Source organism: Mytilus edulis, chromosome 14, assembly GCF_963676685.1.
Source record: "Mytilus edulis chromosome 14, xbMytEdul2.2, whole genome shotgun sequence".
NCBI lineage: Eukaryota > Metazoa > Mollusca > Bivalvia > Mytilida > Mytilidae > Mytilus > Mytilus edulis.
The window spans coordinates 59,535,701-59,560,710 of record NC_092357.1 but is presented as its reverse complement, the minus strand read 5'-3'; the positions used below and the strand labels follow the sequence as shown (position 1 = coordinate 59,560,710).

General features: G+C 31.6%; 2 protein-coding genes across 2 annotated transcripts in view; one reads left to right on the top strand and one right to left on the bottom strand.

The window, feature by feature from the left end:
- Positions 1–2,747: 2,747 nt before the first annotated feature.
- Positions 2,748–25,010, top strand: part of LOC139503749 (uncharacterized) — a 42,055-nt gene continuing 19,792 nt past the window's right edge. The window contains exons 1-7 of the mRNA XM_071293601.1: positions 2,748–2,849; positions 5,270–5,441; positions 9,766–9,891; positions 10,415–10,540; positions 11,676–11,805; positions 17,491–17,554; positions 21,973–22,041. Coding sequence (XP_071149702.1) covers positions 2,785–2,849; positions 5,270–5,441; positions 9,766–9,891; positions 10,415–10,540; positions 11,676–11,805; positions 17,491–17,554; positions 21,973–22,041 — 752 coding nt within the window. The 5' untranslated portion in view covers positions 2,748–2,784. The remainder of the gene's footprint in view (positions 2,850–5,269; positions 5,442–9,765; positions 9,892–10,414; positions 10,541–11,675; positions 11,806–17,490; positions 17,555–21,972; positions 22,042–25,010) is intronic.
- Positions 6,321–8,076, bottom strand: LOC139503285 (uncharacterized). The gene has a single exon (XM_071293046.1). The coding sequence runs from the start codon at positions 8,007–8,009 to the stop codon at positions 6,321–6,323; it is 1,689 nt and encodes a 562-aa protein (XP_071149147.1). The 5' UTR covers positions 8,010–8,076.

The window sequence follows — 25,010 nt, the reverse complement described above, 5'->3', positions numbered from 1 at the left end:
AGATTTGTGATTACATGAATAATATCGTGAGGAACTCGAAGCTGTCACTAGTGTAGCAGAAACTGATTTTAAGGAGCACTCCAGTTCGCCTTCTGTTTTAACCAATCTGAATAAAATACAAATGCGTTCATCTTTCGCCTACAAGGTATTGACAATATTGTTATTCAGTCTGGTATTTGATGGGTCATGTTGACCAATTAGGATTTCCAGCAATTGAAATGTTCTTAAGTTGTCCATGGTACCAATCGTAACCGGAAGTTACTGTCATTACATCTTTTTTAAAAACAATTGTAGCCATTTGCTAGCATTCTCATTTTATGGGTAACATTAAGATGATTAATTATTATTTGTTAAAAGGGCCGTTACTGTTTCTGTTTTTATACAATCTTTGCTTTCAAATGTTCAACTTAAAGCGTTCCCATTGAATGATAATCAATATAGGCACTTAGGGTGCAAAGACTTGTGTTTTAACTTTTTGGGCCCCGTTTTCTTGTCGGAAATCAGTTTAGGTATATTTTTGAATACACTGACCTTTATTTCGATATTTCCATGAGGCTCTAGAAGAAAGCCGACATGTTTATCTAACATACTCTTTGTATCATGACTTATATGTATCTTCATGGCTGAAATGTACATTTTATTTTTAAAAGAGGGACGGAAGATCTCATAGGGACAGTCAAACTCATAAATCGAAAATAAACTAACATACGTTTGCAAGTTTTACATAGACTTTGACAAACAATGCACTCGCTAAAAATGAGTCTATGTATGTCGTTCGTCGTTTGTAAGAAACAAACGCTACATTTGTTTCTAACTCCATCCTGATTAAACGATATATATATGTATATTAGTTTCTACGTTCTGACTTTGGAAAGGCGCAAACATGTTTGTTTTTATTTTTGTAGCGTTTAGAAAATAACAACAAACGCCACGCAACGTTTACAAGGAAGCTATTAAATCAAGAGTTCCAAATGGTGAAGTTGAAATCATCCCTTCGTAAATTTTACGGACGCCATCACGAGTTGGTTGACCGTTATGGAATAACCATTTCACAAATGATATCGGATATGTTCCTCACGTCGTAACTACAATCCCCTTCCCTTTCATGAATTTGACCTACCGAATTAGACTATTTACCGGATTTGTAATCACATAAGCAACACGACGGGTGCCGCATGTGGAGCAGGATCTGCTTACCCTTCCGGAGCACCTGAGATCACCCCTAGTTTTTGGTGGGGTTCGTGTTGTTTATTCTTTAGTTTTCTATGTTGTGTCATGTGTACTATTGTTTTTCTGTTTGTCTTTTTCATTTTTAGCCATGGCGTTGTCAGTTTGTTTTAGATTTATGAGTTTGACTGTCCCTTTGGTATCTTTCGTCCCTCTTTTACAAAATTTTGGTTAGAAAGAAATGCACTCTTAATTGGTTATGGACTTTTCCTTTTGATTTTTTCTAGAGTTCAGAATTTTTGTAATTTTACTCATTGATAGCTTGTTAATTTATGGCAATTCCTAATAAGTGAACGTTAGAATAACTACCCGAAGTCATGAATTTTGAAACCTTTGTAGGAGCATTTCTCATCTTTTGATAACGAAAATATTGCCATGAGAGTATCTCTACTAGGTAAAATGTTTTAACTCAACAACAAAAATCAGGACTGGCACAAAATAGCAAGTGAAATGGTGTTGAATTTCACGAGGATTATCAATGATTGACTTTTAATATTTGTATACCTTCTCCGTGTGATTCCATTCTAAAGGCAGTATTCATGGTATCTCCAAATAAACAGAATCACGGCATTTTGGTTCCAACAACCCCGGCACATACTGGTCCTGTAAAAGATGTTTTATTTTTGCAACGGAATTTTTATTTAAATAGTTTACTTAATTCCATAGAATGATGTAAGCATTGCATTAAAAGATACATAGAAGAATCAAAGCAGTACGGAGATTTCGACAAAGGATAACCATAATGTTGACCATCAGCAAAAGAAAAATATCAAGGTTATCAGGCTTATAATATGATAGATAAGATAAGATAATATTTATTTTATTAAAGTGTCTCCATCCATTACAATATCCATATATATATATATATACACACATAAAGTCATAAGAACCTAACATTTAAGTAAAAGGATGCCAGTCGAAAACGACTTATGAGACACTATCATTAAAACAAACACCTAATACATACATAAAGGGACAGCTTTGTTACATTTAAAAAGTATTTCGTAAATAAAAAAAAAAAAACATATATAATTTCTAGATGGCATATTTGTGTCGATAAAACATATGATAAAGGGAACTAGCTAAAAGAGGAACCATATTCTTATTACACATAAGATAACGAAGATTTTCAATATCCCATAAATACTCAAAATCGACATTTAAATGACAGGCTTTGGCATATAATTCATGTCTGATATCAGAGAAAAAGCAACAATTAAAAAGAAAGAATCTGAGTGAAGGAAGTTATGTTTCTGAATTGGTCTTTTGCATCAGTTTGTTCCATTTTATCTAATGCCTGAATTTCGCTCTGAAATTATTCTATCTTTTAAAAAATCTGCCGAAGAAACTCCTGTTTCCTAATGGATTTTGAGAATCTCCAGTTCCAATAACTATCAATATGTATATTATATATTACAGGATGACAGTAAGTCAGGTCACAGGAAATGTATGTTACCTACTGTAGATATGGATGTAATTCGCCAACTGATGGATGATTTATTCCCTGATCTACATGGCACAGCCTCGTTTGATTCCATCTTTCAGAATCTAATCAGAATGTTGGATACAGAAGACGAGGATCTCCATAAAAAGATCTGTGATGACATCATTTCTATACATAGGTTTGTGTACTATTGAATCTGGTTTTGCTCATTGTTGAAGGCTGTTGTGCAGTGACTTACCATAAGTGAAGTCTGTGATTACATATTTTCTATACATATAGTTTTGTGACCTTGAAACTTTCCCAGTAGTATACTCTTTTAATTTTGAGTTACTTCACACAAGTGTATAACATGTATAATTAACAAAATTCTCCTAGGTTTTATTTCTGATGGAATAAACTTGTGGTGATAGTAGAAGCAATGTATGGGTTTATAGGTTATGTTTTTTTTTGTCTCATTGGCAATTATAGCACATATTTTAATCATGTTTGGTAATATTCATAAACAGACAAGTTATTATTGACGAAATGAGAAGTGGGGGATCTATACTTGACCTGGACTAGGTTATAATTTGCCAAATATATGTATTTGTGCTTAACTTGTTTCAAGTCCATCCTCTTGAGGGTTTTTATCTATTGATGCAGTTTGATAAATTGATGTAAAATTATAATAACAACAAAAACTTCAATCATAGTTTGAGGCAAAATTTTATTGGGGTAAAATAAAGCTACAACCACCTGATGCAATAAATGTGCCAAAACAATTAAAGAGGTGAACCTGGCAATTTCGATTTAAGGCCCAGATAATGTTGATATTGATATGTCAATATTGTACTTATGTTATACACCAACAGGAAAAAAAGTTCTGGATAAATTTAATTTAAAATTTATAAATTGCTCCAATATTTTTGAAAAGTACAACCCTATTGATTTGTAATTATATATAGTTGAGATAAACTCAGAACAGGGTACTTCAGATATAAGATAGCATGAAAAAATGTTTTTGGGTGTGACAAACATAATTAGAAAATTTATTCACTGATCCTTTGTTAAAAATCCTCAATAAAATATTTGAATCAAATTAATCATATAATTATAATGAAATAATGTAAGTAAACATTCTGAATATACAATATAAGTGTGGTAACACATTCTAAATATACAATATCAGTGTGGGTAATCATTCTTAATATACAATATCAGTGTGGGTACACATTCTGAATATACAATATAAGTGTGGGTACACATTCTGAATATACAATATAAGTGTGGGTACACATTCTGAATATACAACATAAGTGTGGGTACACATTCTAAATATACAATATCAGTGTGAGTACTCATTCTGAATATACAATATAAGTGTGGTTACACATTCTGAATATACAATATAAGTGTGGGTACACATTCTGAATATACAATATAAGTGTGGGTACACATTCTAAATATACAATATCAGTGTGGTTAAACATTATGAATATACAATATAATTGTGGGTACACATTCTGAATATACAATATAAGTGTGGGTAAAGTTAAGACTTTCAAAACCTTCTAAGCATGTGCATGTTGCTTATATCATAAGCATGCATTTTGCATAATTCATACAATATGTAATCATTTGTAAATCCTTAAAATTACACAAATCTAATACATCTGATTCAAGATTTTCTATGTAATTGAATGCAGACTAGGATGAGTTCAAATGCAATATGTGCAGTGGAGAAGTTTTTTAAGTGGACTGTTAGAGAGGATATGTATAAGTCTTTTTGATACCCTTTTGAATTAACTGTTTCACTAGTTTTACACTTCATACAAGATGGGTAAGCAGGAGTGTTAAAATAAGAAAAGATCTTACAGTGGAGACAAATTTATAGCAGGATATTAATTTATTGCATATCAGAGATATAGGTATCCAGGACCATAACTAGACAAAATTGTCTGTACAGCTATAGGAGGAGATAACTTAAAGGAGAATATTTATTTATTTCATTACAGGGATATAGGTATCCAAGACCATTACCTAGACAAAATTATTAGTAGTAATAGGAGATAACTTAAAGGAGGATATTAATTTATTTTATTACAGGGATATAGGTATACAGGACCATAATTCATACAATATGTAATCATTTGTAAATCATTAAAATTACACAAATTTAATACATCTGATTCAAGATTATCTATGTAATTGAATGCAGGCTAGGATGAGTTCAAATGCAATATGTGCAGTGGGGAAGTTTTTTAAGTGGATTGTTAGAGAGGATATGTAGAAGTCTTTTTGATACCTTTTTGAATTTACTGTTTCACTAGTTTTACACTTTTCATACAAGATGGGTAAGCAGGAGTGTTAAAATAAGAAAAGATCTTATAGTGGAGACAAATTTATAGGATATTAATTTATTGCATATCAGAGATATAGGTATCCAGGACCATAACTAGACAAAATTGTCTGTACAGCTATAGGAGGAGATAACTTAAAAAGGAGAATATTTATTTATTTCATTACAGGGATATAGGTATCCAAGACCATTACCTAGACAAAATTATTAGTAGTAATAGGAGATGACTTAAAGGAGGATATTAATTTATTTTATTACAGGGATATAGGTATACAGGACCATTACCTAGACAGAATTATCAGTAAATTGTTTGTGCCGCTAAGTGGAGATAACCATTCATTTAAAATGGATGCATTGCAAACCCTGAAGGTGATAGGTGTTGACAGACAGGATGTTCTAGCTATGATACTACCAAGACTCATAGACTCTCAGGTAAATGTAGAATGGATGGAGAGTTGTCTCATTGGCACTCACACCACATCTTCCCATATCTATCAATGTATTAACATAAGGTACAGTGAAACCTGTGCTTTTAAAAGAGGTAAGGTGACTTTTGATATATTTATTCTGTTTAAACAGTTCATTGCCTAATCCCAACACTTTAATTCCAATTTTGCTTGATTAAGACAAGTTATACTGTACATTGAAACATACAAATAGAGGAAATTATTTGCAGGGCTTTATAATTGCTTTTAGTTTTAATATATAATTCATACTGCTTTCATTTTGGTGTGCAGCTATGTATCATATGAATTTGACTAAAAGCATAAATCCATTTTTCTAAGTATATAGTTGATTTAAAAAAAAATCTGTCTGTTTTAAGTAATTGCAGAAAGAAATCAGAGGAGCATGGAGTGCCTTGCTTGATTTTTCTCAAAAAATAAAATGAACTTTAGGTTTCCTGCCTGTTGACCTTAATTAGAAATGTTCTTTTATCAGGTGAAACCAAAATTCAATTTTCAAGGGCTTAAGACAAAATTCAGAATCATGATAATCTGGCAGCTGTCGCTTTCAAAATAAAACAAAATGAAATGGGATTTTTCTGCTATTTATTATCTTGCCTCAATTATCATTTTTTGGAAGGAGGAATACTGTGAAAAAGGATTGCAATTCATAAATGTTGATATGGCTTAAGTGTAGGGTCAAATATATAACTCCTTGTGATTGAAAAAAACTGAAATATAGAACTCCTGCATGTCCTGGTAATTGAAACAATTTGCAGATGAAAAGTTGAATGAAAATAACAGGCTGTAAATTTTAGAATTTTTGTGAGAAAACTGGCATAATGCCACACATACCAAAATGATTGTTTTAGCATGACATATCTACAGTGAGAATTTTACCCCGCCCACTTGTTGTGTCTTTACCAGAACATGCTATTTGTAACTGGCCAGATAGATTGATATTCAGACATAAAGGTCTCTCAATACCATGACTTTCATTCAGACTAGTGACTAGACAACCTTCCATAGATAGCATGTGAACAACGTTGCTGGCATAGTCTGACACTAAAATTAAACCTTTTGAAGTGGTTATAAGGCCACTAGAACTAAATTTAGTTTTGGAATTTATGCTTGGATGCCCATTGTAAGTCCACTTTAGGTTCCCATGCTTTCCAAGGACAACCACCCTACCTTCCCAGGATGCACTTTTTTCTCGATCTATTACACAGATGTCGTCATTTATGTTTGTTGTCATTGCACCTGGTAATGTAAATAGTCTTTGATTGTTTGTGTCAAACTCGTATGTTCTCATATGTCTACAGTTATAGTCATATACAAGTATTCCTCTTCTACTTTCATATTGTAGTGGAAAAGTTTGTCCAGCGTTCATAAATCCAATTAGAATATTTTTGTTAGTTGCATGAATTCCTATGGCATTTAGTGGTGAGATTGAAGTAAATTTTTCTATCTTACTGTCTGGTGTAAAAGTTGTAAGGCTTTTGATTTCGGATGATGAAACAATAGTAAAAAGTAATTTATTATCATGTGTTTTTGTCATGTCAATAATATTTACTTTGTTATCTTTTGCAATACTTGTAGCGATACAATTTGAATCTTTAAGTTCAACGGATTTGATGGTTGTGGTTTTGTTTACAGATAAAATATTAGTATTATTTTCAAAAGTTTGAATCTTGTAGATGCTATCTTCTGTATCTGATGTAAATGTTCCAGCAATTCTGCACTCTGGAATGGTTAATATTGACCCAAAAACTTCTTTATTATCTTCAACAATTCTTGTTTCTGAAAACAGTATTTTTTGTTCAGATATTGTATTCACTGGTCTTGTAGGTAAATCTTTGTCCAGTTTACCAGAAGCTGTAAAAATGTCTGTTGCATTGTGGGATTGGAAGGTCTCTTCAATTTGAGCTTTGTTTCTTGTAAGGGCGTCACATTTTTCTGCAGTATCTGTCAACTGTTTTGAAATTTTGTCTTCTCTAGGCTTCCACAGTTTGTCTAACTCTGTGATGAGATTCTCTCTTTGTTTAGTGATATTTTCTTTAAGTTCGCTTTCCTTTTTCAAGATCCTTTGTTTTATTTCATCGTACTGGTCATTTTCAACGGATTTCATCTTTTTCAGTTCTTTTTCAAGGTCAGTATAAAAAGGCAATTCCTGATGAATTTTACTATCCAACTCCTGCAGTTCTTTAACTTTCTTATGATACACTTCAGCTATTTTTGATAGAGTATGAGTTTGGTGGGATTCTAGAAGACAAACCGCACAAAGCAACACCTTACAATCCTCACAGTAAATAATGCATTGTTCAGCACTGTGAATTGAACATTGAATATCTTTCAGGTCTAAGTGACGAATAGTTTCACTTGCTCCCATGTTACTGAATTCTTTTAGATCAAGTACCTGGTGAACTTCAGTTTTCTTTATTTTTGTATGAATTTTAATTTTACATCCTTCACACAAAATTAAATCACAATTTACACATTTATATTTTGGTTCATTTGAAGTTTCACAGAATTGACAAACCATTAAGTTCTGAGCCATTTTATACGGTATACAAATTGTTTGCTATCAACTGAATACCTTTCAGACTTTGTATATTGTAACCATGATAATCTATACCATTTGATGTAATTCAAGGTGAAACAAGTTGGAAAAGTTTATTTTTTCCAGTTTTATTTCTCTTTTCCAATATTTTAATTAGTAATTCTGCCGTTTTTATTCATATTCCACAAATTCTAGTTGTTTTTGTAACAGACAAAAAGTAATTTAGAATAAAAATAAACTGACATTAAACTAAATTACCCATGGAAAATAAATGAACCAGTCCTAAGATTAAATTTACTTCCTGGTTTAAAATGTATTTATAACTTTGTACCTGATCAACCAGTTTGTCTATTTAAATAATGTCCTTTATTGTAGTGACATACTTGTCAACGATTTTAATTCAAATGCTCCTTGTATATTGTTTTAAATCTCATACTAGTCTATTGTCTGAATTAGTATATGTGTTTGCATGCTCAAATATAGTCCCTTTAAAAAAACCATTTGAATACCTGTTTTCTCAGAGCCTGTTTTAAGGTGTTCAGTTTAAATGATAAAGAATTTAAAAATTCAAGTCAATACCTCTCATGGGGGATTATCCCAGTCAATCAGGAGATAGTTGGCAAGTTTGTTACAGTAATCCCAAGGCCAAGCTAGGCACTAGATCATTTTGCTTATATCATTTGAAATAGCTTTTAACAAAAAAAAAAATCTTAGATAGATTTTCCTATCTATATTTATATGAACTAATATATAACTAAATTAAAAGATTTTCCCATCTACATTTATATTAACTGATATAACTAAATAAAAAGAATATGTTACTGTGATAAAACATATTGATTAAATTTTTTACCTATCATTTACTCTTGTAAAAGCACATGTTAGTTTCCATATGTGATGAATGTTTGGGACAACACCACATTGCATAAATGTTTTAGTCGATAGAAAACAGATTAAATAGCATATAATATATATATATCTCAATGTAATGTTTTTATGCCCCACCTACGATAGTAGAGGGGCATTATGTTTTCTGGTCTGTGGGTCCGTTTGTCTGTCTGTTCATACGTCCGTTCATCCTCCGTTTGTCTGTTCGTTCGTTCATTCCTGCTTCATGTTAAAGTTTTTGGTCAAGGTAGTTTTTGATGAAGTTGAAGTCACATCAACTTGAACATGTTGAAACTAATAGTACACATGTTCCCTATGATATGATCTTTCTGATTTTAATTCCAAATTAAAGTTTTAATCCCAATTTCACGGTCCACTGAACATGGAAAATGATCCATGTACTATGGACACATTCTTTTTTTTCTCTCTTTTTATTCATTAGAGGGAATGTTGTTATACAAAACTTCAGGATTCAGCAGTTAACTTTTTTTTTAATATAATTTATAGAATTAGATAAAATTTAAAACTAAAGATTGCTTATAATGCTTATATTAAAGTTAAAAATGAAAAAGCCATTTATCTGAAAATTTGTTAATGAAATATCTTATTGCTTATTATTTATATAAATGAAAAAAACAAGGAAAAAAGGATAACTAAAAATGATTTTGATAATCCTTTTTTTCCCACCATTTTCCACATTCTGTGTAAGTACCAACTCAATAATTTCAGTGTGTGCACTTTTGTTTAAATTTTAAGGAGGGTGAACAATATGCTTATGATGTGATCGTGGGGAGGTTGAAAACTATTTCTCAACAGATTCATTTAACTTATTGATCGATATTTCCATATACAATTTGTTTTATAGGAGGACATAAGAGAGCAGGCTAAGGAAGTGTTAGCAGCATTGTGTGGGGTGGTGAATAAAGATGAATTACTGGAACTGATGAACTCAATGGGAATGACGAAACAATTTGATACCAAGGAGGCAGATGTATAGTATTGGTGCCACACTATAAAAAGTATTTGTTTAATGTTACAGACAATGCCTGCCCATACCTCATTGGGTTGGGTAGGTAGGTAGGGATTTTTTTTTTGGTCAACAACTTTATATAAGCTACATGTTTTAGACCAGAAAACATAGTACATATAAAAGCCAGAAAAAACCTTAAAAAGAATATTGAAATGATTTGTGTCATAAAATTTTAAGGTGAGCTGCTTTTATTTTTTTTGTTGAAAGGAATATAAAAAAGAAAAAGAAAGTTGATGCTAAACAAAATGAGTTATGGTAAATGAGCAAATCTTAGTACAAACTTGCATGTTACATGCACAAAATTATCGAAAATTTTTATTTCCTTGTTTATTCCTTGAATAAAATCTGCTGGTCCTCACCATTAAATATATTGCAAAATAACAAAATTGTTTCTTTGCAAAATTTTGTTTGGTCATCACCTTTTGACCACCACTTTTTGAGAACTTTTGTTACAATTATTTACACTTAGATTTTGTTCTCTCAGGAAGAAGCCTTGAAGGAGCTAGCCATGAGGTTAGATGTTCCCTACAGATCTGATAGTTTTGCTGACTGGATCAATAACTGGTTTGATGATACATCTTCATTGTATGATAGTGAACCAGAGGTCAAGGTTAGTTCCCAGTATAAATAGAGCTTACAAGAAAAATTTAGAAAATAGTTTGTTTTCTGCACCCTTTTTGACCCCAAATTACTAAACGATATGGGCCGTGACCCTCCAAAAATCAAAATGCCCGTAACTTCTCAATATATAACAGTGAACTAAAGGTCAAGGTAAGTTCCCAGTATAAGTGGAGCATCAATGAAGAGACATATATTGTCAAAATGTCCATCTGGTGCAGTAAAATTTGTATCCTAAATGTTATTGGTAAAAAAATCTATTGTTAGTGATCATTTTGTCTAATTGTCAGTTAAACTTTGTTCTTTAATTTGTAGTCTGCAATCCCTTCTTCACCAAAGATTGAAATCTTTCACAGATTTTAAGTATTTTAACTTTTTGATCTGATTAATTTTTACAATTTTGTAGAATTTGTTTAAGTCTAAATGCAGAGCTTATGTGCTGTTTACATACATTTTCTCAGAGCCTGTTTCAAGTATAGGCTCCTTTAGTAGATGCCTTTATTCCTATCTTAATGATTATTGGTTGATATGTTTTTTGGCCGTTAAGAAGTTTGGCATTTATTACAGATCATTGTTATTTCCTGTAAGATTTATTCTTTTTCTTCATTGTGTTATATGCTACTAACTCATTCATGTCTAGACCAAATTTGATTTTGTATATGTCTGAAATGAATTGGTATCTTCAATGACTATAAGTTAATAATGCAAATATATCTGTTTTGGGGTAAAGATTGCCTATGGTACTGACATCTACCAATGGTTATCACTACTTTTGAGATTTAAAAAATATTGTGCAATGATCATACCATTTATATATTCTATCCATTAACACTTACAGAAATTTATCAATGAAATATATGCTCAGATATTCAAGTTACAAAATGATGTTATACTTTTCAGGAAAATTGAATTCCTTTTGCAAGGTACAGGAATCTAATATCTAATATCTGTTCCAGAAATATCAATTATGTCATTGTTAAAGTCATTGTTAAAATTTGGAGTTATCTTCCTTTGTCCAGGATTGTAGTTGAATCAACTACAACTAATGCTTTAAATGTTAAATTAAAAATTAAAGCAATCTTCACCCTTTATTGCTTACAAGCACTTTGATTTGACTATTTTGTTAGTTGGATGATATAGACAAAGCATGGGATGGCAGACAGCGTAAATGGAAACCAGAGTCTCTTTACCTTACTGAATCTGCTAGTCGTGCTTCCACTAGGATGAGAGAGTTGTCTTTCCTTAGTAAAGGATCACGTAAGTACTGGCTATTTAACAAAATATATTTTTATATTAATGGAATTTGAAATTGGCACTTCAAAATTTTCTAAACACATATCTAAACCATAGACTTTGTGTGTTCATAGCTGCCATTTTCAAAACCAGTTTCTCAAATATCCCTGGTATTGCTTTAGGTCAAAAAGTAATTTTGAAAAATGCTATTTCATAACAACTTTATATCAAGGCTTTAAAAAATCAAATAAGAATCCTGACAAGGTGACAAACACTTAAAAATGTCAGTGATAATTGAAATTTTTGCTTTTTTTTTATTTTAAAAAAGAAGGTGAGTTAGGCATAATGGAAACACAAAAATGTTGAGATGTTATTCATAGAGGTTACAGCTATATTCTATATTTTATAGTAAGATTTTCATAGTTTTAAGTATTTATGAAGATCAACAGCATGAAAAAGCATGTTGATTTTGTGATGACAAGCTTATGAATGTGCAAATTGTTATCTACACTGCTGATTTATGTTTTTTAAATGTTTTGTAAGAAAAGTATAGGATTTTAATATTTTGAGTTTTTGAAGTGTATTTATAGTTCTTCAACTACAACCCATAAAACTTAAATATAATTTTTTATAAGAAACAATAATTGTTGACCTCAATTGGAGATCCATGGAACAACAGTGGTGGATCCAGGGTGGTTCTGGGGATTGGAACTACCATTTTATTGGACAATCAATACATTTGAATGGAGAAATATAGTTGGAACCCCCCTTTCTCCTTTGTTGGGAACCCCCCTTGTAAAAATGGCTGGATCTACTCCTTAACAAAATGTTTTTGTTGTTCCTTAAATAATTTTATCTGAGTGTAGATCGCATGGTTAGTTTATGCACAGTGTAACTTCTTCCAGCAATAAGAGGTTTGACTGATCTTTCTGGTACCCTTAGTGGATATGTTGAGTACCAGTCAGATTACTTACACAGTGATGAGGAAGATGACATTCACTCAACCATGACAAATTACAAACAAAGGGACCAGGAAGGTCAAAGGTTAATGGTTGATGACTATGACCCGGAATATACCAAAAATTTACTCTTAAATGATTTGATGAAGGAAAATAGTGATAAAATTCTTGAGGGAAAATGTGAGATCAGTGATATGGTAATTGAGGATAAAGTTGTTTTAAATCGTCCCAACTCAAATGAGCATATGACTGAAGATGTCGTTATGGAAGATGCAACTACACAGACAGTTGACAAGGGAATGTTGGAAAATCAGAAAAAAACAAATGATCTGGATTCTGACCATGAGGGTATACAGAGTCAAAGCATGTGCGTGAGACTTACAAGTTTACTACTTGTTGCTTGGTGCATGCTTAATGCTTAGAATTAATCATTGCTTGCTTGCCTGTTGCTTGGTGTTTAGTATATTTGCATGTGTAATCTAGATGTTTTGTGTATGCTTTGTTAAGTTCTATTCTAACCAGGTTGCTCATTAGGGTATACAGAGTCTGAGCATGTGCATGAGACTTACAAAGCTTACTACTTGTTGCTTGATGCATGCATATTATGAGTTAATGATTAGAATATTATAATATTTTGTTCTTGCTTGCATGTTGCTTTGTGTTTGGTATTTGCATGGCAATGCATGCTTTGTTCTGTTATAATTCTGCAGTAAAACCAAGGTTTATCAGAAATAAGCATGGGTAATCTGCTGGTAGATTTTTCTCTACTGGACTGAATGACAGCTGGAATTCTGTCTTTGGTGTTATAGCAACCTTTAAAATATTACTGGGGAAGGTCTGGCATGGTTGGTCATGACTTAACTGAATGTTTGTGTAAAAATGACCTTTCCCTTGTAAATTGAGAAGATAACTATTGTATTTTAATCTTGGCTTTCATAAAACATAGATTTTACATAGCAACAACCTTTACAGTTATCTCCTTTTAAATACCACACTTAGGTTGTGAGTTCGAATCCGGGCTCCCGGAAGAGCACTCGACTCCAATCTTAATTGATTAGGATTGTCAGTTTTCTTATCGAGGTTGGTTGTTTACTCCAGGCACTCAGGCTTCTTCCACCAATAAAAACTGGCTGCCATGAAATAGCTCAAAAGTGGTGTTTCAAAGTGGCTTACAAGATCAACAATCAATCAAATACCACATATTGAAATAAATTCTATTTTAGAAAAAATGTTTTGATCATAACATTTCCAGAAATGTATTAATGAAATATATGCTCAGATGTTGATAACTTTTGCAAGATACAGGAATCTAAAATAAATATCAATGATGTCACTGTTAAAGTCATCTCCTTTGTCAAGAGTTGTAGTTGAACCAATTATTTATACAATGAAATATTTATACCCCTGCTTTAAAAAAGGGGGGGTATACTGTTTTACCTCTGTCTGTCAGTCCGTCCGTCCATCAGTCCGTCCGTCCATCAGTCCGTCCCATGAAACTTTCGTCACATTTTTCTCAGGAACTACACATCCACCCTTTCTGTAATTTGGTATCAACATTGAATCTAAAATAAATATCAATGATGTCACTGTTAAAGTCATCTATAAAATTTGGAGTTCTCCTTTGTCAAGAGTTGTAGTTGAACCAATTCTTTATACAATGAAATATTTATACCCCCGCTTTAAAAAAGGGGGGTATACTGTTTTACCTCTGTCTGTCAGTCCGTCCGTCCATCAGTCCGTCCGTCCATCAGTCCGTCCGTCAGTCAGTCCGTCCCATGAAACTTTCGTCACATTTTTCTCAGGAACTACACATCCACCCTTTCTGTAATTTGGTATCAACATTTATATATGTCAGCCATACCGTGTGATGCGTTTTCAGATTCATCACTTGACAACTTCCTGTTTACCGAACACTTGTCTGATTTTACACATGATAGCCAAGTTGAAAATTTTCGTCACATTTTTCTCAGGAACTACAATACAAGGATTTCTGAAATTTTGTTTCAGGATTTATATAAGTCAGCTATACCGTGTGATGCGTTTTCAGATTCATCACTCGACAACTTCCTGTTTACCGAACACTTGTATGATTTTACACATGATAGCCAAGTTGAAAATTTTCGTCACATTTTTCTCAGGAACTACAATACAAGGATTTCTGAAATTTGGTTTCAGGATTTATATAAGTCAGCTATACAGTGTGATGCGTTTTCAGATTCATCACTCGACTACTTCCTGTTTACCGAACACTTGTATGATTTTACACATGATAACCAAGTTAAAAATTTTCGTCACATTTTTCTCAGGAACTACAATACAAGGATTTCTGAAATTTGGTTTCAGGATTTTTATAAGTCAGCTATACCGTGTGATGCGTTTTCAGATTCATCACTCGACAACTTCCTGTTTACCGAACACTTAATACACTATTTTTACACTATTAGTATTATCCACTTGCGGCGGGGGTATCATCAGTGAGCAGTAGCTCGCAGTTTCACTTGTTGAATTTACTTTCATTGGAAAATTAAAGCAATCATTCATTGGAATTGCTTCTGTAGACACTGTGCTTTTATCTGATATTTTTAAGGGAGAACTTTGAAAGTATAAAAAGAGGGGGTAGAAATCAAAGAAAATTAAATGTAAGTACAAGAACCTCATGTACTGTCTGCAGCTCAAAGAAATGAATACTTCTACAAACAAAAAAAAACTAAATATTTTAGATACTTTTGAAAACTTAAGTTCATAGTTCCTCAGCCCTTTCCTCCTCTGTTGTGAATTTGTCACATGGAAAATTACTTTTACACAGTACATAAAGAATGGTTAAATGAAACAGTTATAAATAATTTTCTCCTCTTTCAGGCCTCGACAATAACGCTTGTCCGATTGTCCCGTACCAGAGGGAAAAAAGGTCGGACAAGTAAAAGCTGTATCAAGCTTGTCCGTCGGGACAAGTACACTTATTCTGTAGAAAATAAATTAAATCCAACTTTGATGAACAAAGTAATTATAAACAAAAAACAAGAAAACAAATATTATTTTGACATGTTTCTGAATTCTGTTTATTCAAATGAAAATCTTTTTCATCAACATGTTTATTTGCAATCGATAATTTTTAACTTGTTCTTTATCAAGTACTTTTTACCAGGTAAAAGGTACAGTAACTTTTCTCGGAAACTAGTCTCATAAGTGTTAAAAAATATTATTATACATTAAGAAAAGAAATGTTATACCACTGTTTGTTTTTACAGTTCCGGAGGATTAGAAACATATAAACTAAAATGTAAAAATCAATCAAAGTAACATAGGTATTTAAAATCTTTCTAATCGACCATTGTTTTTCTCTCTTAAAATTAATTAAGTAGTTTTGGTTAAATGTTTTAGAGTTATCTCCCTTTGTCAAGAGTTCTAGTTGAATCCAGGGGTAAATTCAGTAAAAAAATCTCCTATGGACTTTAATGATTATCTATGTATTGAATTAATTTTATACCTGATTTACTTTTAGAAATTAGAAACATTCCTATATCATTCATGAAAGTACAAATGTAGCCCTATCTTTTGCAACAATAAAAAACATAGGGTCATGCATTTTTTATGGGCATTCACATGGCCTTGTTTACAAACAATGTAGATTCGCACTGAATTCCTATACTGACCCCATTACTTTTCAACCCTGTAGTAAAAAAAAATAATACATCCAGCATTTTTTTTTTTTTTTTTCAACTCTAGTTTTGATCCATATACCCAAAAATATTTATTACAAACATTATTTACCAATCAGATGAGCACATGACTTCAGTTTTAGACAGAAAGCTCTCCCCCAAATGGGCGGTCCCGGATGACATATTTATTTACTGAATTTACCCCTCCAACCACTTCTTTATAGAAAGCAATATTTAAATTTCTTTCATTGATACATTAAAGCAATTTTGACCCTTAGGTGCTTACAAGCACTTTGATTTTAGTTGTGTTTTGTTCATTCATGGAGATTGATTATGTTGTGCTTGTCATATCATACTAATATATTTAAGGTAACACTAGAAATTCACTATTTGAAAGTATAAAAAGAGGGGGGGGGGGTAGAAAACCAGGGATTTGAATGGGAGCACAGGGACCTCATCTACTGTGTGCAGGACAAAGAGATGATTACTACAACAAAAATAATATTACAAAAACTTTTGAAAAATTTAATCTTTTGAAAAATTTAACATTTATACTAGTTATCTTTGACGAAGATGCATGATGTTTATCTCAACAAAAACAAGAAAAATCAAAACAAAAATTGGTTGATGACATTTAAGTACTGTTACAAGAAGATATCTTCAAGTTGAATAGCCTTGACTTAATAAATAATAATGTTTTTGGTTATAACAGATAAGATTATATTATATTTTGAAACAAAACTAGAGGCCTTTTCTATATATGATGACAGATAAAATTATATTATATTTTGAAACAAAACTAGAGGCCTTTTCTATATGGTGACAATAAACACACTATTCAATGTATAGATATTTATCATATTGAGCAAACTTTAAGGTAGATACCTACTTAGATTGATGTTTTGCTTGCTAAGTTTTATTTCAATTTACTTACTCTTTCAAATCAATTTTGCTTTGAGAAAATAGTCAAGAAACTTTCTTGACAACAATTTAAAGAAAAGCCAAAACCTTATTTAAAAAAAATATCTTGGTGTTAGTGTGCTATAGTGATACATATAAAGAATATTAATGATTGAAATTTAACATTTCAGGTACTCCTATACAGGAACTAGATGAGAATGATGGAGAGCCATTAGAGATAGAAGATCTGGAAAAGTAAGTACCTGTATATGTGATGCAAAAGTTTTGAAATCATGAACAAAAGGAAAAGAAATTTCACTAAGTTTCTTTGAATTTATGATTACGAATACCCAGAAAAAAAGAAGAAATATGATGAGTCAGTTTACTAAATAGAAAATGACTATTTTATGTAAGTTATTTTTCATCCCCCCCCCACCCCCATGCAGCTCAAAGTGTTCAGTATTTCCTCCCCCTCTGTTATGAATTTGTCACATAGAAAATCCCTTTTACACAGTACATAAAGAATGGTTTAATAAAACAGTTGTAATTTTTCTCTCTTATTAATATTATTTATAAATATGAAATTTGAACACATGTTTAATATTTCTACCGTACTCAAAAACAGTATAAACAATTGTTTTAATACAATACACCCTATTCTATCACAAATAGTTGAAAATAAATACTACATTTAAATATAAACTTAAGCATGCTTAATGACATATCTCATTTCATAAGTGTTAAGAAAATATGTTATATACATAAAGAAAAGAAATTTTATACCACTGTTTGTTTTAACAGTTCTGGATGATTAGAAAGATATAAACTAATAGGTAAAAATCAAAGTAATACAGATAGTTGATATCTTTTTAATCAACCGTTTCTCTATTTAGTATTATGTACTTTCAGTAGAATTTTTTGACACAATTGGAGATATTGAATGTAGGAAATAACTATTCTTTTGGTAAAAATTAAAATCATACAAAATAATACTGAGCTCAGAGGAAAATTCAAAACGGAAAGTCACTAATCAAACTTAGAGATGGCAATGTAAAAGTTTGAATACACATATTTAGAAAGAAAAGCAAATATGACTAGTTGCTTCAAAACCAGAAGGGTTTAAATTCAGGAGTAGCTTAAATTAAATATTCTTTTAGCAGTGGGATTCAATCTTCTACCCTGTTTTGTAATGAACTTGTTGAGCAGGACATACTATTATTGACCATATAAAGTAACAGGATATAATCGAGGGGGGAGGGGTGTCAAAATCATCATTTTAGAAGAATGCCCAACGCTATAACTTAAAGGGGAAACCCATTTCAGACATAATAGCACTTCACAGAAAAATTAAGATTGAGCAACATAAATCTTTCTAAAAGTATTTACATAACTAAGATGCTTTGGAAGGGTATGCACATTTTTTTGGTAGTAATTCATCAAAAGGTGTATTTTGGGCTTAGAAGGAAAATGTGAAATAGCTTCATACTTGTCAAATATAACTTAATATTTTTCAAATCCTGTGCAATAAACAGCATGCAATCAAGAAATCAAATAAAATCTCAATCTTTTTTGATTAATTTTTAATTTGGCACACTAATCCTGACCATGCACTTCATGCATGTCAAAGTCTTAATCTTTTTTATCTGTGCAAAAGTACCAGAGTTTAAATAGGTTTCTTTATGAAAATAAGAAAAAGGACTTGTATATAAGAATAAATTTTGTAAAAAAGACATCAGAAAACTTAAATCTTTTTTATCTCTGCAAAAGCACCAGAGTTTAAATAGGTTTCTTTATAAAAATTTAAAAAGGGACTTAAATATTTTATAAAAGAAGCTATAAGAACAGTTGAATACTTGTAAACGTTGATCAGCCCTTTTATGCATTGTAACTTGGACATTTTCAAGTGTTGAGTGTGTTGTGAACAAGTATTTTAATAAACACCTTAATTATCACTAAATCTGTAATATTCTTGATAAAATCTGGGCTATTTAATTCAATACATAGTACTAGAACATATGTTAAAAACCTTAAACAAAGGTATAAAGATGTGTTTGTCATTAAAAGAAATTTGTGGACATTTTTTTTTCTACGTTTTTTGTACATTTTGTAAGTGCAATGTCTTAATTGAAAAAGTGGATAAATGTGCAGAAAAAATATATATTTCAAGAAATAGAAGTGTGAATTAAAATTCAATAAAAAATATAAAATGGAAATTCGAATTGAGAAAATATTGCGTTATTTGGAATCATCAAGTGAATGCATATACTACGCAAATCCACCCAGGTGAGAAATGATTCTATTGTTTTAATTAATCAGTGAAGGTGAGCTTATATTTGTACAATTATTAATTATGTCAACACGAAGTCAACAATCTATATTGTAAGTTTAAAAATTCTAATTGTTTTGTTTTGATTGTTAGATTTAATTAAATTATATAATATCTTTTTTAATCGTTGAGTAAATTATTTCTATTTGATATTTTTGTTTTCTGATTGTATTTTGATTTTTTTTCTGTTAGACTACAAATATTTTTTTTCTCCTTTTGTTGTTTTTGTTTCCTGACTATTTGGATTTGGACTGCAAATAGTTTTTTCCTATTTGATATTTTTGTTTTCTGATGTACAGTGAAACCTGGCTAAACCGAATCCTGTGTAAACCGAAAACCTGTATAAACCAAACATTTTCTAAAGCACTGTCATATCAAATTGTATGCGTTGTGAATCTGATAAAACCGAACATCGGCCAAAACCGAACACAATCTTAAGTCCCGAAGAGGTTCGGTTTAAACAGGTTTCACTGTATTTGAATTGTTCTTGTAGACTGAGGGACAAAATTAACATTATTTTATTATTTGTTATGATATGAATCTAATATTTCTTATTCATATTTCATTAATATGTTGTTTCCTAAAGTATATACATGTAGCACTTTACACTTAATGTTACTGTATCGCCGCGATACAGCCTTTTTGTGCTAATGCGGTGTAAAGAAATCAACAATCAATCAATCTTAATGTTAGTGTAAAAATCTTTTATTAATTAGATTCAAGTTAATTAATGTACATCATTTTGCATAAACATATATATATCAGTGGGGAATCCAGTTTTTTTAAAAAGGGGGAGGGAGGGTGTCCCAACCTAGGACAAAGGGTAAGGTTTTAACCACATGTCCCCGATTGTCAAAATGAAGGGGATGTTCCAACCCTCTGAACACCCTCCACTTGATCCGCCACTGAATATACAAATGAACAATAAATAGGATCCAGAAACAAGCTGGAGAAAGTTTAATGCTAATTGTTAGACATTTTCAATCTAATATTTCTTATTCATATTTCATTAATTTGTTGTTTCCTAAAGTATATACATGTAGCACTTCACACTTATTGTAAGTGTAAAAATCTTTTATTAATTAAATTCAAGTTAAATAATGTACACAATTTGGCATTAACATATATATCAGTGGGGAATCCAGCTTTTTTAAAAAGGGGGAGGGGGGGTGTCCCAACCTAGGACAAAGGGGGAGTTCTAACCACATGTCCCCATTAAAATGGATCCGCCACTGAATATCAAATGAACAATAAATAGGATCCAGTAACAAGCTGGAGAAAGTTTAATGCTAATTGTTAGACATTCTCAATCAACCCATTTATATCTTTATGCCGCTGTCAAACACACCAGGGCAATAAGCGTAACCCTAGTGTCTGTCCATCCCTGACCATGCTATACAGTATTATCCACGGTTAGATTCATGGCTGATCATCTTCATGTTTACTTTATATGTGACCTACCGAAGTAGAATATTTATACCCGTGTGGAGCACGCGAGATCAGGGGTTCCTGTTGCTTTGTCTTTAGTTTTTCATGTTGTGTTTCGTGTACTATTATTTGTCTGTTTTTCTTTTTTAACCATTGTGTTGTCAGTTTTTGTCTCGCCTTGACGGAGTCAAAAAGCAAGACATAGGTATGCTGTTTCAGGCGGCAGCGACAACCACGATGGCATCAACAATGTATTAGTTTGTGATTAGGTCTAGTTTATGGTGAACCACAAGTTGTAGGTCAATCATATAATATTTGCATAACTTAATTGTGTAAGATGTTCAAGTATTGCTATTTTGATTTCAACATTTGCATAATCAAAATTACAAAAAACATGAAAAAGGCAAGACATATCTCAGTGATAACAGTTTATTCTTTTTATCATCTGCCATCTGGTATCTTTTGCTCCTCTTTTAACCATTTAATAAGAAGTAAAATCAAGGTTTTCTGTAATGTGAATTAATCTTCAAGTGAATACAGTTTGTTGGTATTTATATCCCCTTCCCTTTCATGAATGTGACCTACCAAATTAGACTATTTACCGGATTTGTTATCACATAAGCAAGACGACAGGTGCCACATGTGGAGCAGGATCTGCTTACCCTTCGGGAGCACCTGAGATCACCCCTAGTTTTTGGTGGGGTACATGTTGTTTATTCTTCAGTTTTCTATGTTGTGTCATGTGTACTATTGTTTGTCTGTTTGCCTTTTTCATTTGTAGCCATGGCATTGTCAGTTTATTTTAAAATTATGAGTTTGACTGTCCCTTTGGTATCTTTATCTCCTGACAGACTGACAGACAATTTTCTTCAGTACATTCATGCTTTCAAATAACTGTAATTTTTTGTTTATTTCATAGAATCAAAACACAAGGACAGTTATCAGACAGATCCAGTAGGTCCAGTAATAGAAGTAGACGTGGTGTCAAGTAAGTACAAAATGTTATGACTATTCCATTAAAATATAGGAGGGTAGGTTAGGAAAACGGTTATGCCTACTCTATTAAAATAGGTTTAGTTTAGGAAATTTTTAACGACTTTACATTTCAAATATGGAAGGAAAGTTTAATCTCTTGACATCAGATGTGGGTTATTTATAGAATAACTAAGGCCAGGACTTTTTAATTTGTTGGTTTACGGATCAGCCGACCCAATTTTGCCGATTTTCGGAATAAAAATAAAATTGACTTTTCATGCTTTTTTATTCCCACCGACCCGTACAAAAACATTATTTCTCAAAATAAATAGATTATCCTTTTGTTATGAAATAAAATGAATTAAACACTAACAGAATTGATAACACTTTCAATTGTGAAAACTAAAACTTCCAATTTACGTATCTAAATATAGACAATCATAACTGAATTTGAAATGTTGTTTGCGCATATAATTTTGGGGAAACGAAACCTGTGTTTAAAACCCTTTACACATTACGTTCATTTCTCGTATTTTTCATCATTCCTTAAGATATATAAATGGAAACCATGGAAGAACTTTATTAAAAACAATTCCTTGGAATTTTCTTCAGACTTGTGTCATTGATAATAAAAAAAAATCGTCAATTTGGATATGAAAATCTGAATGCATAACAGATTAACCTGATACCCTCATTTTCCCAGTGGACGAGTCTATAACTTTTTGACATCTGTGTTGAAACTTATTTTCGTACGACTTTTTAGCATTTTTTTCTTTTTCTGTTTTCGTGTTTGAAGATCATTAACCACCTGTCATTTATTAAGGGCTACGTTTCTGAAAGGCCGATTTAATTTCGTCTTTGTCCATGGACACAACCCCCCTTTTTCACAGAAAATTATTAGACAATGTCATGCGAAGTTTATGGCAGCTAAGCAATAATTGAACTAATAGACATACATGTATAAGGAATGATGATAAAATAGCAAACCAAACATATTGTTAGAAAGGTGAAATGTGGTTTTTTTTGTGCATATTTTTCAGGCTTGAGAGATTTTTAAAAAAAAAATTCCGACCGACCAAACCCGACGTTTTCATAGGGAAAATCTGTAAACCAACAAATTAAAAAACCCTGGCCTATTTAAAGATAAAGAAAAATATTCGAATAGTGACCAAAAACTTATTAATTGCCAGTCATGTGACATATGATGGGAAAAAATCTTGCCCTTCAATGTCAAAACAGAAATATTAATTGAATGAAGCTTACTGGAATGGTAATACCATAGAGAACAGACAACTTTCATTACCGACTTTTGACTCCTGGTTCAACAATTTTTCAACAGGTGACCTACTCTGTGGTAGGACATCCTGGTACTAGGTCATGTCTAGCAGCCAAAAAAAGTAATCACAAGCTTTGAATCAGTAGTAAAATTTGTGGGGAATGTTAATTACTTGATATTTTCTTTACTCCATAAAATCATTAGAAAACAGTAGACTTGACTTATTTTGGTTTTACTGCATGAATACCACGATGTCTTACCACAGAGAAGGTAAAAAAAATATTAATTCTGGAGCGAAAAGACAATTATATGAAAAGGAACTATTAACAGATGGATAACTGGTATATCATTTACAATATAAATCAATGTCGTAAAACTTATAAATTAAAATGTACGCTGAGATCGAAAAAAATTGTGATTATATTTATTAACTATTGTTTATCATGTTTATGATGGAAGGATTTTTTTCTGAATTCTCCCGATAATCTTTAGATATGTAAGGCATTGTAAAACAATACTTATTAACTTGTTATATATTAGAAATGGCCAGGCAGAAATATTAAATTTGCCTGAACAAGGGTTTCTGGCAAGAGATGAGCCTATTTTACATCACAAGGAGGGGACAACTTACAGTGCAGAGGAGGAGGACTGGTAGGCTGGTTTGAGTGTGAAAATTTAATATCAGACCTCAGTGTGAAAATGTGATTTCAGACCTCTGATTTGTAACGTAAATCAGACCTCAGTGTGAAAATCTAATATCAGACCTATGTGTGTAACTTAAATTAGACCTGAGTGTGAAAATTTAATATCAGACCTCAGTGTGAAAATTGATATCAGACCTCTTGTGTGTAACTTAAATCAGACCTTAGTGTGAAAATTTAATATCAGACTTCAGTGTGAAAATTTAATTTCAGACCTCAGTGTGAAAATGTGATTTCAAACCACTAGTGTGTAACTTAAATCAGGTCTCAGTGTGAAAACTTAATATCAGACTTCAGTGTGAAAATGGATATCAGACCTCTGTGAAAATTTGATATCAGATTTCAATGTGAAAATTTGATATCACCTTTTGTGTTTACCTAAATATTAGAATGCAGTGTGACAATTTGATATCCATCCTTTTGTGTGTAACTTAAGTCAGACCTCAGTGTGAAAATTTAATATCAGACCTCTTATGTGTGTAACTTAATATAAGGCTTCAGAGAGTGTGAAAATTGGATATCTGACTTATTGTGTGTAACTTAAATCAGACCTCTGGGAAAATTTAATATCAGACATTATTGTGTTTTTTAAAATGAGACTTCAGTGTGTTGCTTAAAATGAGACCAGCGTGAAAATTTTATGTCACCTTTTATGTGTGCCTTAATATTAGACTTCAGTGTGGTATTTTAATATTAAACGTCATTGTTTAATTTAATGTCAGTCTAAAGTATGTTTTTTTTTCAATTCAGATCTCAGTTTGTTACTCAAAATCTGACCCCAATGTCTTGCTTAAAACCAGATCTTGGTGTTCTAACTTTAAGTGTAGACTTCAGCATGATAACTTTAAGTGTTAGACTTCAGTGTAAAAGTTCAATGTAATATACCGGTGTTACAACTTACTATATCAAACAATGTAAAATTGAATTTTAAAGTAGTTTTATTATTTAATTGTAGCCTAGAGTGCATATAGTTTAGTATAATCTGACCTTATTAGATAATGGATA